At 45.7% G+C, this 14,993-nt stretch overlaps 1 protein-coding gene across 1 annotated transcript; it reads left to right on the forward strand.

The window, feature by feature from the left end:
- Positions 1-488: 488 nt before the first annotated feature.
- LOC108790610 (E3 ubiquitin/ISG15 ligase TRIM25-like) lies at positions 489-14,781 on the forward strand. The gene is made up of 7 exons (XM_018560918.1): positions 489-1,834; positions 5,432-5,624; positions 10,385-10,594; positions 11,742-11,786; positions 12,055-12,331; positions 13,032-13,179; positions 14,721-14,781. The coding sequence occupies exons 1-7, from the start codon at positions 489-491 to the stop codon at positions 14,779-14,781; spliced, it is 2,280 nt and encodes a 759-aa protein (XP_018416420.1).
- The last annotated feature ends 212 nt before the right edge of the window (positions 14,782-14,993 follow it).

Consider the following 14,993-nt stretch of genomic DNA (forward strand, 5'->3'; position numbering starts at 1 on the left):
TTGTATGGAAGGAACACAAGGGCCCCCCATAACCTGGAGCATCGGATAGTGAATGAGAGGAAGCTGAACTAAAAATTAAGTTGTCCTTTAAGATTGAAAAATTTATAATTTTGGCCTCATTCAGATGGGCGTACACATCCGTGCGGAAGCACCTGTCCCTCCCGGGATTCGCACATTTACAGGCATGCACGCCGCATGGACGTGCACGCCCTGTCTGAATGAGGCCTTATAGAGAATATATGAAACACATGTAACACCCTAAACAAAATAACATGTAAACTGCTATTTGAACTTCATGCGCTTACTCAGTGTTGTATTTTGTCTCTTTTTAAAAGATGTGAACGAACACTTCAACTTATAGAGATTCAGTTTTATTCACATACTTCCTGCAGATAGAAGTTGTAAGACCAGTTCAGCCTCTCCCTGTGCAGAAAAATGTGAGACGTGTCCGATACTTTGACTTTCATTTCTCTCTTCTGCTGTCAGCAATGGCATCTGCTGATCTGAGACAGGAGCTGGACTGTTTCATCTGTCTGAGCACTTATACAGATCCTGTAAACCTGAGATGTGGACACAACTTCTGCCGGGTCTGTATTGATTGTGTGTTGGATACACAGGAGGGGTCTGAAGGTTATTCCTGTCCTGAGTGCAGAGAAGAGTTTCAGGATCGGCCTGTACTGCAGAGAAACATAACACTGCGTAACATAGCGGAGACTTTCCGATCTACTCAACCAGATCAGGAGAAGACTGGGATCTTCTGTACTTACTGTATTCACTCTCCTGTACCTGCTGTTAAATCCTGTCTGCTATGTGAAGCTTCTCTGTGTGATAATCACCGGAGAGTCCACAGCAAGTCACCAGAACACGTCTTAACTGAACCCACCACTTCCATGGAGAAGAGAAAATGCTCCATCCATAGGAAGATCCTGGCGTATTACTGCATTGCTGATGCTGCCTGTATCTGTGTGTCCTGCAGGCTGGATGGAGAACACCAGGGACACAAGGTGGAGACTCTGGATGAGGCCTCTGAGAGGAAGAAACAGAAGCTCAGCAATCTTCTGCAAAAACTGATCACAGAGAGAGAGGAGACTGAGAAAAAAATTCAGAGTCTGCAGGAACGTAAGGGAAAATTACAAGAAAAAGAAGCTGGTGTAACAGAGAGAGTCACTGCCCTCTTCAGAGACCTCAGGAGACATCCGGAAGACCTGGAGAAGAGAGTCCTGAGGGAGATCTCCAGGCAGGAAGAGCGGCTCTCACATCCTAACCTGATCCAGAAGCTGGAAATAAAGAAGGCGGAGCTGTCCAGGAAGATGGGTCACATTGAGGAGATGTGTAACATGACTGACCCACTGACTGTCTTACAGGAATCAGACACAGGGGACTTGTGTGATACTGAGGAGGGAGATGATGAGGACAGAGAGAGACATGATAAACTCCTCCATGATGGGGGGGATCTGGATGTGGCTGGACTCTCACACACATTACACTCGGGGTTATCTGATATGATGAAAGGGGTAAATGTCTGCTTCATTATACAGGAAGCTTCAGATATAGTACTGGATGTAAACACAGCTCATAATAATCTACAGATATCAGAGGACATGAAAACTGTATCCAGGTCAGATATAAGGCAGAATCGTCCAGAAACACCGGAGAGATTTCAGTTCTGGTCCCAGGTATTAAGCAGTCAGAGTTTCGACTCAGGGCGACATTACTGGGAAGTGGATGTCAGTGAATCAGAAAACTGTGCAGTCGGGATGTGTTATCCCAGTATAGAGAGGGGAGGAATGAAGTCAGGGATTGGAAGGAATAACAAGTCTTGGGGGTTGTACAGGCATGTCAGGGGGTTTTATCTATTACATGACAATATACTGATCCACATATCTCACAATAACCCCTTTGACAGAGTCAGGATCTATCTGGATTATGAGGCCGGACAGCTGTCCTTTTATGATCTGTGTGAATGGCAAATCTGTTCCCGAGTAGAGATTCAAAGTACTGAAATAAATGGATCAGCAAACAGCATTTTCACAGCATTCTCTCTCAGTGATGACTTCCATTTCTCTCAGCGTGTTTGCTTTAAAATTCTATAAGAATAAAACTAATCTCATCACTACATACAGATTGTACAATGAATGTGAGTATCAGATTGTAACGTGTGTAACTGGTGGGGGGCGGGTATAAAGTAGATGTAAACTCTCTCTGGATGACATTTAGTTTGTCCTCAGCACTGTGTGTCATAAACAATCTCCATTGTATTCTTCAAAAATCCAGTTTTTCACCTTTTTCCAGTCTCAGTGCTTCTGATCTCCTGCAGCCTCTCTCAGCCACTTCCTGTCTACATGCACATGCTCCAACATCAGCAGCACATCATTGCTCTGGACCGGCTTCCTGATAGTGACAATGGAGGACCATGTCCACCCAACGTGTGTAGGCATGGCCACTTGTAGCCCGCACCAGGAGCACATGAGACGGGGTGACAAAGCAGCAGCTCAGTTAGGAGGCAGTTGTCACCCTTTAACAGGAAGTGACTGAACAAGGACTTTAATTATGGGGTCACCAGGGATCATTTATGGGAAAGCTGCAAATTTAAAAAATGACTTTCATGTATCAAATTTGAGCTTTTATGGCCCGTTCACATCACATGTGTTTGGATATGTTCATAAACGCATTCCAAACACATAGACAATAAAAACAAATGATCTGCAGTGAGTGTAGTTCACATCATTGTGTTGCACTTGTAGCGCTCACCCCCGAAGGAGCCGCCAGAATAACCCGGGTATTTCTGTCCCTAAGCCCAAATGTGCCGCCCAAACAGGATCCACAGCACAACGACACACCTTAGAGAGTTTTGTAACAGCTTTACTAAGCATCTGGTATATATTTGTTAAGCATTACATAAAGGAGACACAATCATTGAAAGAAAAAACTATCAGCAATATACATTGGGTATTCAGACCCTCAGCAGCCGCAGCTATCTATATAATGAAATATGCAATACTTAACTATCTCAGTTGCCATCTTTGACTTTAAATACCTGATTGCTAAAGTCTCAGTCCCAATTGATCTCCAGCTCTCTATACTACTGCCCAGCAGCAATAGTCTAGGTTAGCCATTGTTGGGGCCCATACTGTGAGCTGAATAGAATTGCAGAAGTAACACAATTGTCCAGAGGCCTCTCACCACTTCCAGATTCAATCTTGCAGCTGTGATGTCCGTCATCGAGAGACGGGCGTCTCCTTTCCCTCAACCTGACACCCTTGCTGGTCCTGAAGTCATCTGCTGTACCCTGAAGATGTTCTCTGGTCACAGGAAGATGCCCGAGAATGCTCTCTGAGAACACCTCTAGGCCTCTATGGAGCTCTCTCTGTACTAGGGTTGCCACCTTTTCTTCAAGCGAAACCCAAACACTTTTTTTTTTGTGGAGAATATATAGGAGAGAGCGAGGAGAGGAAGCCAGGATAAAGAGTAAGAAGAGACAGCCAGTGGAGGGAGTAAGGAGACCGGCTATAGAGGACTACAAATACCAGCAATACATTATACAGCAATACAAAATAATATGAAGCTACATACTCTGTGTTTTTCTCAGGTGGTGCCCTGATGTCTCAAGGGTTTCATGTGGCCTATGTGGGCTTTCAGGTAGACTCCATGGGCTCTCAGGTGGCTGTACGGACTCTCAGGTGAGATATGCGAGCTCTCAGGTGGCTGTGTGGGAAGTGCGGGGGTCTCACCAGGGGTCTGGAGGCAGGCAGCATGCTATCAGGAAGGGCCAGGGAAGGATGAGAAGATGTGCGGGCCAGCCTGTGCCTGTTTACAGGCGCCCGGCTCACAAGATGACGATTCAGGCAGATGCAGCTGCCTGAGGTCATAGCTTGCTGGGGACCTCAGGCAGCCGCATCTGTAAAAAAATCAAACTAGATTTTTTTGGGGGGTGAGAAAAATGGGGCTCATACACATTTATATACTGGCAGAGAGAAGATGGAAAATATAGGATGAAATGGGAAGATGTATCATGATTTGCTACCCTTGGTGATTCATCTTCTTTAAGCCAGTCAGGTTTTTGGACAAAAATAGGGTTACCGTCATTGTTTATCCACTAAAACTGCAACAAACTGAAGGCACTCACCAGAAGCGTAAATAGAACCCTCAGTGCCCCAGTGCAAGAAACATGAAGGGTCCCCCCCAACCGCCATGGCACCGCATGGTTAACAGGAAGGCTGCCGAGGTCCCCAGCAAGCGCGGGAATACAGGCAGCCGCTAGTTTAAAATTTTAGTGCGGTGTTCTGTCGAAAACGCCGACCCAGTATCTGCGCTTACGTGCAGACGGGATTAACAAGGAAACCGGCATTTATTTACAAAGTATTTCGTTTAAATCGTTAATAATATACCGTCCATGGCAGTAAATGAAGGATGGAATATTATTAACGGTCACAATTAACGATTTAGACTAAATACTTTTTAAATATACGCCGGTTTCCTCGATAATACTGGTCTGTGCGCAAGAGCAGATGCTGAGGTCAGCAAATTCGATTACGTCTGCGTTCTTGACAGAACACTGGTATCTGTGCTTAGTATCGGGGCATTTTCACGAGTACTCACTGGCACTGGCAGTGGTGTATCCCTACTTAAAAATATAATGCATTGCTGGGTATTGCAGTCCTACATAGTTGGAGCTATTCTGCATTGCGGTAGAATCATCATACTGCAATTCAGAATACTACCAGCTATGCGGGACTACAAGTCCCAGCAATACATTATAATAAAAGTCAGCAATACAGAATGTCACCAGCATCCCCCCCCCCAACACACACACTTCCCCGTGCCAGGACAGGGTTGGAAAATATCTGTCCCTGTCATCTGGGACTCCATTATTGAGATTTCCCCTAATTTCCTGTACAGCTGGCAACATTTTTTCCAGACAGGAATGAAGACAAAATCTGCAACAGGGACACAGACAGGAATTAAAATTGTACCGGAGTTCTTTTCCTTCTATATTAAAGAAACATTATTTCTCTCTGGGTTGCTGTTACAGAGCTCTCTTCACTTCCTATCTGGTAAAATGTCAGCAGGAAAGGAAATGAGGGAAAATCACTTTAATGGAGCCCCAGATTGCAGAAAAACCTCTAAAGGGGTTCTGATCCTTCTCTACTCTTTCCAATACTAAGGAAAAAAATTGCATTTGGACATTTTAAGAATTATCTGATTCACATACTTTATGTACAAGCATCATTTATAAGGCAGAAACACCGGAGAGATTTCAGTTCTGGTCCCAGGTATTAAGCAGTCAGAGTTTCGACTCAGGGCGACATTACTGGGAAGTGGATGTCAGTGAATCAGAAAACTGTGCAGTCGGGATGTGTTATCCCAGTATAGAGAGGAGAGGAGACCAGTCAGAGATTGGAAGGAATAACAAGTCCTGGGGTTTCTACAGTTATGACAATGGGTGTTATCTAAAATATGACAAGATGTCGGGTTACATACCTCACGATAACCCCATTGACAGAGTCAGGATCTATCTGGATTATGAGGCCGGACAGCTGTCCTTTTATGATCTGTGTGACCCGATCCGACACTTACACACCTTCACCACCACCTTCACTGAGCCCCTTCATGCTGGATTATGGGTAATGAAAGGTCGTGTAAAGATATCTGGGGGTGTCAGGAGATGTATAAAATGATCATATTACCGGATATCTGAGCAGAATCTGGTGAAATTTGGTGATAAATGAGAATCTGGTTCATAGGATGATGCCGTTTGTGCAGCTAAAATATTTCCTGATAGATCTCAGCACAGGAGAGTGTTTTCATCACTTCCACAACCAATGTGACAAGTGAGGGGTTTTAGGGGGTTATTTTAGTGTTAGGGGTTCTGTCATGTTTAGGGGTTCAGGTTATAGTTGCAGTATAAAGAGTGAAGTGATCACATTGGAGGGACAAGGTGTTAGGTATAAATTTGAAGTGTTGAAGGTTTCTGCTTGTGGTGAGGATAAGAGGTGTTGGGTTTGGTATTTCAATGGTTGATTTACATGATTTGGTTAAAGTAAATGACAAGATGTCGGGTTACATACCTCACGATAACCCCATTGACAGAGTCAGGATCTATCTGGATTATGAGGCCGGACAGCTGTCCTTTTATGATCTGTGTGACCCGATCCGACACTTACACACCTTCACCACCACCTTCACTGAGCCCCTTCATGCTGGATTATGGGTAATGAAAGGTCATGTAAAGATATCTGGGGGTGTCAGGAGATGTATAAAATGATCATATTACCGGATATCTGAGCAGAATCTGGAGAAATTTGGTGATAAATGAGAATCTGGTTCATAGGATGATGCCGTTTGTGCAGCTAAAATATTTCCTGATAGATCTCAGCACAGGAGAGTGTTTTCATCACTTCCACAACCAATGTGACAAGTGAGGGGTTTTAGGGGGTTCTTTTAGTGTTAGGGGTTCTGTCATGTTTAGGGGTTCAGGTTATAGTTGCAGTATAAAGAGTGAAGTGATCACATTGGAGGGACAAGGTGTTAGGTATAAATTTGAAGTGTTGAAGGTTTCTGCTTGTGGTGAGGATAAGAGGTGTTGGGTTTGGTATTTCAATGGTTGATTTACATGATTTGGTTAAAGTAGATTTTTTAGTTTTGGTATAGAAGGAAAGGGTTAGAACCCCTGTCAGTTTTTTATGTACTGACTGTGTCCCATCAAGGAGATTCCCCTCCACTTCCATTTCCCATGAGACACCGGAAGTGAGAGGAAATCTCGCCGAGGTCAGAGGAATTCACCTTTTAGACAGCTGTCACTAGAACCCGTGACCCCATCGGAAGATTTCCCCTCATCTCCTCTTCCAATCAAAATGTTTGCTTTCCATTTAATGTTCTGTTTGGTTACAATGGTCACCAGAGAATTAGAGAGGGAGAATCTCCCCAGGGGTGGCAGACAGTAATAGAAACCCAACAAGGGATCCAACCCTTCTCTGCTCTATACAAACTGAGACCAGTGTTGGGTTTAGATACATTTTAGGTTTAGAGATCAGAGACGTGTGGGGAGACACTTGAAGTGAACCTGCGGCCAGGCTATGGACAGTTAAGTCTTTACACAAGCACTCCCTGACCTCATGTACAATGGAGGAATTCATCCTCAAAGTTCACAAGAGAATCAGTGACATTGTTCCAGTCTGGTCTCAGCACTCTGCTCTCCCCTCTTCATGTACACCTCCTCTGCATATACATTGGCAATTAAAAGGATGAAAAGTTGCCAAATCACTGCTGGGAGGGGGAGCAGGTAAAATGAAATTATCTGGCTTAGAAGGATTTCAGTGCTCCTGCTGGGAACTTTCAGAATTAATTCCTCCCCAGTGTCTGTAGTTACAGAGGTCATTTAATGATTGCTGTAAACCTCATCTGCTGCTTATTAGGGATGTGTGTGAGCTTGATGTGCATTGAGTTCACCCGAGCTCACACAAATCTGTCAGTGAGACATCACCCTCCTAAATCAATCAGCTACCGACGGGATATTTCCCACCCCTTTGATATGCGTAGCTGAAGAATGTCCTGGCCGCAGCTGATTGGGTTGTGAAGAGAATGTGTCCCTCTCAGTTATGTTTGCATGTGAGCAAAATCTGGCAAACTCAGAGCTCACCAAGTCCACACACATCTCTACTGCTTATTAACTACCTCCCGGCCGGCTGTTGTGTATACACGGCCGGCCGGGAGCTTCTTGGATGTAACTGGGCGTGTATACACGTCCTGCGCGGCGCGCACGAGCGGGAAAGACACAATTTAAAAACCGGCAGCGATGCCTGTCAACATACAAGCGATCCGCCGGCTATAGAGCCGTTGGATCACAACCAGGGGATCAGAGGGAGGTTGGTTCACGATCTTCCTCCAGTCCCCTCTCTGCTGTCAGAATGTGGAAGTGGTGTATAATACATCACTTCAGCATTCTTGTGTCACTCTCCAGCTTCAGATGCTGGAGAGAAGCTGATGAAGCAGATCGGTGCTTCATCAGCTTCTTCAGGGGGGTCTTAGGTGACATTAGGGGTCTTGGAGACCCCTGATATCTCCATAAAGAGGACCTGCCACATCTTTTGCTATCACATATAGAGGTTTCTTAGCCCCCTCTGTGATAGCAATGAAGTTAAGTGGAAAAAAAACAGGAAAAAAAATGTAGTCTCCCCAATTTTTTTTTTTTTTAAAGTCCCCACCCCTAAATACACGCATGTAAAGATACTTCAGGTGCGCATACCTGCAAAAACGACGATTGCGCCCATTATGCCGCACATGTTACATATCGCCGCGAATGTCTCAGTGAGAGCAATAATTTTAGGGCCATTAATCACTGATAACACGAAACTGATGAGCTGTAAAAGCTTTTAAAGGGACGCCTATGGCAATTTTGGGTATGCTAGTTTTTTGCGATTTCGCGAGTGTCTATTTACCTGACGTGACCCCGTCTTTTATATTTTACCAAAAAAGTGGGTAATATTAGTTGTTTTATAACATAATGTAAAAAAAAACTATATTCAGGAGAAATTTTCAGTAATTTATCCTGAATATAGTAAAAATATAAAACCCCCAGTGGTGATTAAATACCACCAAAAGAAAGCTCACTTTCACATTTATATACTGGCAGAGAGAAGATGGAAAATATAGGATGAAATGGGAAGATGTATCATGATTTGCTACCCTTGGTGATTCATCTCCTTTAAGCCAGTCAGATTTTAGGACAAAAATAGGGTTACCGTCATTGTTTATCCACTAAAACTGCAACAAACTGAAGGCACTCGCTTACTTACCTCCCATTAGAGGCCGCTGATATGTGGGGTTCCTCACCAGTTACCTTACTGGTGTCTTCCTCGGGTCGTATATGCTGTGTCTATGCACACACCTAGCACCGTTGGCTGGCTGACATCTATCCCTACTTTTGGCCAGGTTTTAGCTACACCTACAACTTTCAATGCATGTGTACCTGTTTCCTGCTTCTCAGCTGTCACTAGTGGGGCAATACCAGGGACCATAACCAGAGAGCTGCCAGACAAGTTCCATCATTCTTTGCTCAAGGCCAGAGGCATAACTAGAACCTTCAGGGCCCGGTGCAAGAAACCATGAAGGCCCCCCCCCAATCCACCACCGCCATGGCACCGCACGGTTAACAGGAAGGCTGCCGAGGTCCCCAGCAAGCGCGGGACCTCAGGCAGCTGCTTCAGTTTAACAATTTAGTGGCGGTGTTCTGTCGAGAACGCCAACCCAGAGGAAACCGGCATTTATTTACAAAGTATTATTTTGTAATGGTTAATTGTGGCCGTTAATAACATGCCGTCCATGGCAGCAAACGATGGGTGGCAGGAAATGGACAGAATATTATTATTGGTCACAATTAACGATTTAAACGAAATACTTTGTCAATAAATCCCGGTTTCCTCGATAATACTGGTCTGTGCGCAAGCGCAGATGCTGCGGTCGGCAAATTTGACAATGGCAGCGTTCTCGACAGAACACCAGTATCTGCGCTTGGTATCGGGGCACAGATATGCAGGACTACAAGTCCCACCCCCCTACCCTGTCCCTGCGCCCCCCCTTCCCGGTCCAGACTTACTGAGCTGACTTCCAGCACCTTACCAGCACCTTCTTCTGTGTCTCACAGGCCAGGGGGCGGGACTAGGTGGAGAGGTTCCTCTCCCACACAGCAGAATGTGCAGCCCGGCGATGCCTGCAGCACATTCTGCTGGACAAGTGACATCCTCTCCAGCCCTGCACAGCCGCCAATACATGCTGCAGGTGGCAGAGCGGCGAGGAAGGAGCGGCACTATCTCGGGGGGCCCTCTTCTTCCTCTCTGGGCCCCCAACAGGCGAAACGCCAGGGCCCGGTCGCAATTGCGACTGTTGCGACCCTGGTAGTTCCGCCATTGCTCAAGGCAATAATAAAGACTGGGAGGTCAGCAGACTCTGCTCCTTGGGGAGAGGCTACATCTACCTCTGATAACACAGAAGTGTCAGCTCTAGTGTGTGAGTGTTGAACAGACAGTGGCCTCGATGGTGTGTGAACTGTCACAGCACTGCCTCCTGGTCCCGATGGAGCTGCGGGGGGGCCCTGCGTACCCGGTGGAGCTGCGTACCTGTAGCCGCACAGACAGCAGCATGCTCAGCCGGGACTGTGCTCACATAGCAGATGGTCCTCCTTCATACATTCGTCTCCAGGACCTTGAAATTGTGACCTCTTGTGTCCGGGGCTGAGGTGGCCTGAAAACCGGACATAAGATGCCAAACCCAGCTGTGTGGGTGAGGTTGCGCCCCACAGAACGATTGTCCAAATGACACTGATTGCCACAAACTAGAAGGAAGTCTCTCTATCTGATTAATCTCCAGTTCACTCACACTCCCATAGATAGGCTCACACAGGATCTCTGGCTCCTCTGCATCAGGGTTTTCCTGGACTCAGCCCGCTCAGGAACCTCAGCCCAGAATCGCCCCTCCACCTAAAATCACAGAGTCGCTAAAATCACAGAATTGCAGTCTCAACTGTCACACACAGCACGGCTTGTTCCAGGCTCTGCACTGCAACTCCCTCAAGTCTCTGCATCACAGGCTGTGCAAGGTCAGGTAACTATTTACAAGCAGAATGCTAGCTATTTCTGTAGCAATTTATATATAGGGGCTACACACTGATATACATTTGAAAAAAGTAGAGCAGGCTCTTTTGCAATGTGAAGTATAAACGCAATGCATGTGAACTCAATACAAAAAGGGAATTTAGGTGAAAAAAAGAATGTACTCATATACAACATGTGCTGCAATGCATGCCAAAACACAACACAATGCATTACAAAATGCATGCCAATACAGGTAAGCACATGCATTTTCGCTGCATTGTTTTGTGCATTGTGGTGTGTGCGGCCCTTAGTGATTGGCTTTAGATTTACGTTAACATCTTCTTAATATAATCCCCCCGAGACCTTCATACTTCATCTATACTACACTTTCCTGCAGGAGATGATTTCCTCCAGAGCTCTATAACATTACAAAGTATTTTCACCCAGACACAGCAACAAATAAGAACAATACATACGCATGTCAATGGTCATTCACTCCGTGTGTATTCTGTGTAAAGACGTATTATAAAAACTGAAGTATAAAAGAAAATGGAGCAAAACATATAACAACTGGGAAAAGCTGCATGACAAGGTAGAACATAGTCCCATAACAATTTTACACCCAAACTCCCACACTGCTATGCCACCACCCTCCAATAATCCCAACCTCCCCATTAAGACACCACACTCGAGATTGGAGTTAAATGGCTGTAGCAGCCTTTTATTACAAATTTCAAGTCAAACAGGGTGTGTATAAATAACACAATCACTTATAACAAACAATCAATATATATATACAAACAATCAATATAAAAAAAAAAAATTATATAAGGTCTGTGAAGGCACCTTTTTACTGAGATTGTTGGTCTCTAGAAACACTTAAACACTGGTCCCTAGCCGCAACACACCGACTCAGGGACAAATATGAGAACTTGCAGAGACCTTGTAAAAAGTCTTAGACCTCTTTACTGAAGAATCCACCAAGGACTACGCACCTGAGACGAGTCCCCGTAACCACCAAAATGACTCAACCAAAACACCTCCAACACAGACCTCAGGACAATTAGTGCGAGAGAAAGAAAAAAGGGGCGGGAAGCTCGCTTGCCGTGTGGCAAATCCAGACTGAACCAGTACTACTCCGCCCCCCTCTAGACCACTAGGGAGACCCTCCTGCAACTCATGAAACCGACCAATCAGGTAAGTGACCATCCTCCCTTAACACTAACTTTAACCCCGTACTTCCAAGTTCCCTGTCCACCCTGTCATGTAATCCACACCCGCAATGCTCTGTGGATGCCCTCCTAGAGAGCCAGGGACCACATATCCCTACCAATGGCGTTAAGGTGAACACCATCACCTCGTAAGTATTGCCAGGTATTTTGTTCTAATTCCAGGTGACGAACCACCGACCCCCCATTCCTGACAGCAAACCTCCCTGTTAACCTTGATTTTTGCTTTGTTTAAGCGGTCGACTGACCAGGCCAGACGCCAAGAAGTCCGCGCCACAATTTCCGACCACACTATCAAGGTGTCAGAGAAAGATGACCGGAGGCGCAAGAAAATCAAATTTAATGTCCCGGATAAGCTCCCGCATGGAACGGAGTCCGAGATCGTTACTCCTCAGATGCAGGAGCAAGATATCCGGTACCCTATCCTACCTGGAAAATCAATGTACCTCGGGACCACTCTGCTCCATAACATACCTGGCACGCCTATCCAGCGCACCTCGGCAATGCTTCTAGGTATGCCCAGCTGTCTGCCGTCTGGACGAACATCTGCCCGTTTGGCACCCCAAAAGACATAAGAATGGCCCAAAATCCACATGAGGCAAGGACTGGAATCTAGAAAAAGAAACAATAACAACAAGAGAATATAGTAAAATCCAGGAAACGCCAGAGAAAAAACAGTGTAACACGTAAATACAACTATACTAACTAGTCACAACAAATGGGGGCGCACATACAAACGATATCTGGAAGACTCCCACCTCCCTATACGCTTTAAAATTTCTTCACCTAAATCCCATTGTGCGGCTTCGTTGGCCGCACCAATGCGAAAAGAGTGGGACGAAAAATTGCAACCCTAAATAGAAGCACCTCATAACGAGAGGAACAGTACTGCGGAAGCTGGGCCAACAGATCACAAAGAATAGCAAAGGTGATAGGACGCCGCCCGTCACGGCGCTTGTGATCTTTTCTATAACCCTTCATCACCTGACAGACTAGAAATTTTTTGTACAATCCCGGTAACCTAATAGCTTAAAAATAAAAGCCAAACCAGATAGCTTGTGCTGTAAAGAAGCAGCGGATGCACCCTGCGATTAATTACTAACAATAAATTGAAGTACCATATCAGTACTCAGCTCAGAAACTGACCCCCCGGGAGTAACTCCCAGCCACTGGAACCATTGCAAACATACCTTGACATATGCCGTCCACGTAGATGGGCTCAGTGACTTACGAAGCAATCCAGCGATGACTCCAATGGAAGCTTCCACAGATGACTGGAACAAGAAACCCCGCATTGCTCCGCATCCGGCACCAACACTCGGAACTTGTCCCACTGAAAACAAGATAAGGCATCGGCTAAGGTATTGGAAGCTCCAGGCAAATGTACGGCATAAATAAAAGCATTGAGCTGCAAGCAACGCAATACTAAGTAATGTAACAACCTAATCACCGGAGGTGAGGAGGCCGACACCCTGTTAATTGCTAGCGCTACTCCTAAGTTGTCGCAATTGAATCGTACCTTTTTGTTCCTAAAGAAAGGGCCCCAGATATCGACAGCCAGCACCACGGGAAATAGCTCCAGCAAAGCTAAGTTACGCAATAACCCCGCATCCGCCCATTCCTTGGCCCAAGACTCAGCGCTCCAACAATACAAAACACAAAAATTCCCCAGCCTCAGCCTGCCAGCTAGCCTGCAACCAAACAAGTAGCCCTGTCAACAGTATGCATTAAAATCAGAGGTTTTAGTTGCACAAACTTTTGGCCAAAAATATGTAGAAGCCACACCGCCGCACCAAGGCACCTCTGCAAAGTGTGGTCCTAACTCTATGTATCCGAGTCTCCAAGTGTGAGCATATTAATGAAGTTGATAAATTACATGCAGGTGTACCTGGAGGTAGCCAACTCCTCCTAATAAGGTGCAGGGACGCACTGGAGGCCCAGCAACCAAAAATGCACGCTGGGACTCCAGTGCGTCCCCCAAACCAAAAATAGTCAAACTAGAAAAAAATGGTACATGCATGAATCTATAACCGGCCTTTATAGCAGGGCGCACATTGGGAAGACTTACAACAATACAAAACACAAAAATTCCCCAGCCTCAGCCTGCAAGACAGGCAGGCTGTCAGCGCTCCAACAACCTTAACCCCTTCATGAGGCCTTTTTTTAATTTTTTGTACCCATGTTATATTCCACATTTTAGGCCTGAAAATTACTTAAACCCCACAACATTATATATTTTCTGAATGCCAAGACCCTATAGAATAAAATGGTGGTAGTTGCAAATTTTTATGTTGCGCAATATTAGCGCAACTCCTTATTAAACCCCAATATTTAGTGAAAAATTTAATTAAATGCCCCAAAACACAACAAAATACCCATTTTTTTATGAAATATAAAGGATGAGGTTACAACGAGTAAAACGATACCCAACATGCCCAGTTTACAGATTGCGTGCGACCGTGAAACGGCGAAAAACTGCAGTACCCCAAAAAGTCAATAAAAGACACTTTAAAAGCCCCCACAGGTCATCAATTTAGAGATACCCCAAAATACTGGCCCTAGAATTATTGCTCTCACTCCGGCGTGCGCGGCGATACCCAACATGTGTAGCGTGTTCGTCGTTTTCATACGTAGGCGCACCCGACGCGTGTTTACGTGGCGACGCGCGTGCTGAATGGGGGCGGGGGACTTTTAATTTTTTGACTGCTATCACATGGGGGGGGGGCTTACAAGCTCCCCCATGGTGCTTTTAAGGTGACAACCCAAAGGACCCTCAAAACACACATATACCTCGCACCGCGCCGAGTCTGCTAGACGAATAGTATCTACTGATTTTCTGTTGTTTTTGTGACAACCTGGGACTCCTTACCTGTAAGCTCCCGCGATGATGTGGCATCTGCAGGGTCCACCGCAGTCCCAGTCTGAACAGCATGCGACTCTGCCGGCGGCGGGAACGGGTATAACGACCTCAGCCGTGGACAGGTTTTGGAACACCCCTGGCATTAACTGAAGCGACAGCTCCTAATGATGACACATCCTGCTGACCACCCACCTGGTCCCGGGACGCAAGACCCTCATGAACCCCACTAAACAATTCCCCCAAAGCAGTGTGTAGGGAAGAAGAAAGGTTCTCACCTGGCTGACTAGGAGCAGTCCCAACAGCCGTATGTCCAGC

The sequence above is a fragment of the Nanorana parkeri genome, unplaced genomic scaffold, assembly GCF_000935625.1.
Source record: "Nanorana parkeri isolate BGI_ZX_2015 unplaced genomic scaffold, ASM93562v1 scaffold488, whole genome shotgun sequence".
In the NCBI taxonomy this organism is placed as follows: domain Eukaryota; kingdom Metazoa; phylum Chordata; class Amphibia; order Anura; family Dicroglossidae; genus Nanorana; species Nanorana parkeri.